Source organism: Sorex araneus, chromosome 2, assembly GCF_027595985.1.
Source record: "Sorex araneus isolate mSorAra2 chromosome 2, mSorAra2.pri, whole genome shotgun sequence".
Taxonomy (NCBI): domain Eukaryota; kingdom Metazoa; phylum Chordata; class Mammalia; order Eulipotyphla; family Soricidae; genus Sorex; species Sorex araneus.
In genome coordinates, this window is record NC_073303.1 from 235354159 (window position 1) to 235355829 (window position 1671).

Here is a 1671-nt window from a genome sequence, read left to right on the forward strand (position 1 = left end):
AATAAAAAATGACAGACTCGTCCTGGCACTTCCTTTCAACATCATCCGTCAAAATTCCCAGGGGGCACCTCTCCCAGACCACACCACACCTGCTCTGTACCCAAGACACCCCCCCACCCCTGCAACACACACACACACACACACACACACACACACACACGGTGTCCATGCCCGGCTCTGGACTGACCCTCCAGGGTCCAGCTGGTCAGGCGGATGCGCTGACCTTCCTGTGTACCAACTTCCTGAGGGCCCCCTTCATGTCCCTGTTGCGGAGGCTGTAGATGAAGGGGTTGAGCATGGGGGTGACGGCTGTGTACATGACGGCCGAGGCCTTCTCCTTCACGGCCGTGCGCACGGACGAGGGGCACAGGTAGACCCCGATGGTGGTGCCGTAGAACAGGGCCACGACGGACAGGTGCGAGCCGCAGGTGGAGAAGGCCTTCCAGCGGCCGCCCGCCGACGGCACCTGCAGCACGGCGGCCAGGATGCGCGCGTACGAGGCCAGGATGCACACGAACGGGGCGGCGATGACCAGGCCGGCCACGGCCAGCACGAAGGCGCGGTTGACGAACGTGTCCGAGCACGAGAGCCGCAGCATGGGCGTGAGGTCGCAGAAGTAGTGGGGCAGCTCGTGGCTCGCGCAGAAGACCAGGCGTGCCATGAGCAGGATGTGGGTGAGCGACAGGAGGCCCGAGCAGAGCCAGGGGCCGCCCACCAGCAGGGCGCACGCGCGCGCGCTCATGATGCTGCTGTAGTGCAGCGGGTGGCAGATGGCCACGAAGCGGTCGTAGGCCATCACGGCGATCAGGACGCTGTCCACGATGCCGAAGAAGTGGAAGAAGTACATCTGGGTGAGGCAGTCCGCGTACGAGATGGCCCTGCTGCCCGTCTGGATGTTGGCCAGCATCTTGGGCACCGTGTTGGTGGCCAGGCAGAAGTCCACCAGGGACAGGTGGGCCAGGAAGAAGTACATGGGGGTGTGCAGGTGGGGGTCGGTGCTGATGGCCACGATGATGAGCAGGTTCCCGGCGGCCGTGACCAGGTACATGAGGAGAAAGAGGATGAAGAGGAGCGTCTCGTGTTCGGGGGCTTCTGCGAGTCCCAGCAGGATGAAATACTCACCCGTGTGGGTGACATTCCTGGCTTCCATGGGCATAATTTCTCTCACAGTATCCGAAGGTGGAAGTTTGATGCATCAACTATGAGGAAGATCCTAGGGGGGAAAGGAGATTCTGGACAGAGAAAAAAAATTCAGACAAACGTCCTGTCTATACTATGTGATGTCTATTTCCAACCGTTGGTCAATGTTGGTGAAAAACTCTATGTTAGGACTTGGTCCCAGGATGCTTTCCTGGATATTCCTGGAGCAGGCAGATGTCTAGAAAACTCAGCATGTGTGATCCCGGACTTCAGAAACTAGCAAGAGATTTACTGAAAGAGAAAAAGAAATGCATACATACCCAAGAAGCAATGGCCATGCAAGTAACAGGGTCATAGGATCATGGAGACCCTTTGACGTTACCATATTTCACCCACAATCATTGCAGATTCTGTACCAATTTTGTTTCTTTGTTTGGGGGCCACACCCAGCAATGTTCAGGGCGACCCCTGGCTCTGTGCTCGGGGATCACTCCTAGTGGGGCTCGTGCAAGCTAAGCCCTTTTTCCACTG

General features: G+C 57.9%; 1 protein-coding gene across 1 annotated transcript; it reads right to left on the reverse strand.

Annotated features, from left to right (window-relative positions):
* Positions 1 to 205: 205 nt before the first annotated feature.
* Positions 206 to 1156, reverse strand: LOC101556391 (olfactory receptor 1M1-like). The gene has a single exon (XM_004619431.2). The coding sequence runs from the start codon at positions 1154 to 1156 to the stop codon at positions 206 to 208; it is 951 nt and encodes a 316-aa protein (XP_004619488.2).
* Positions 1157 to 1671: the final 515 nt, after the last annotated feature.

Coding starts and splice junctions, on each gene's coding strand:
- LOC101556391 (XM_004619431.2), bottom strand. CDS start 1,156: ATGCCCATGGAAGCCAGGAATGTCACCCACACGGGTGAGTATTTCATC.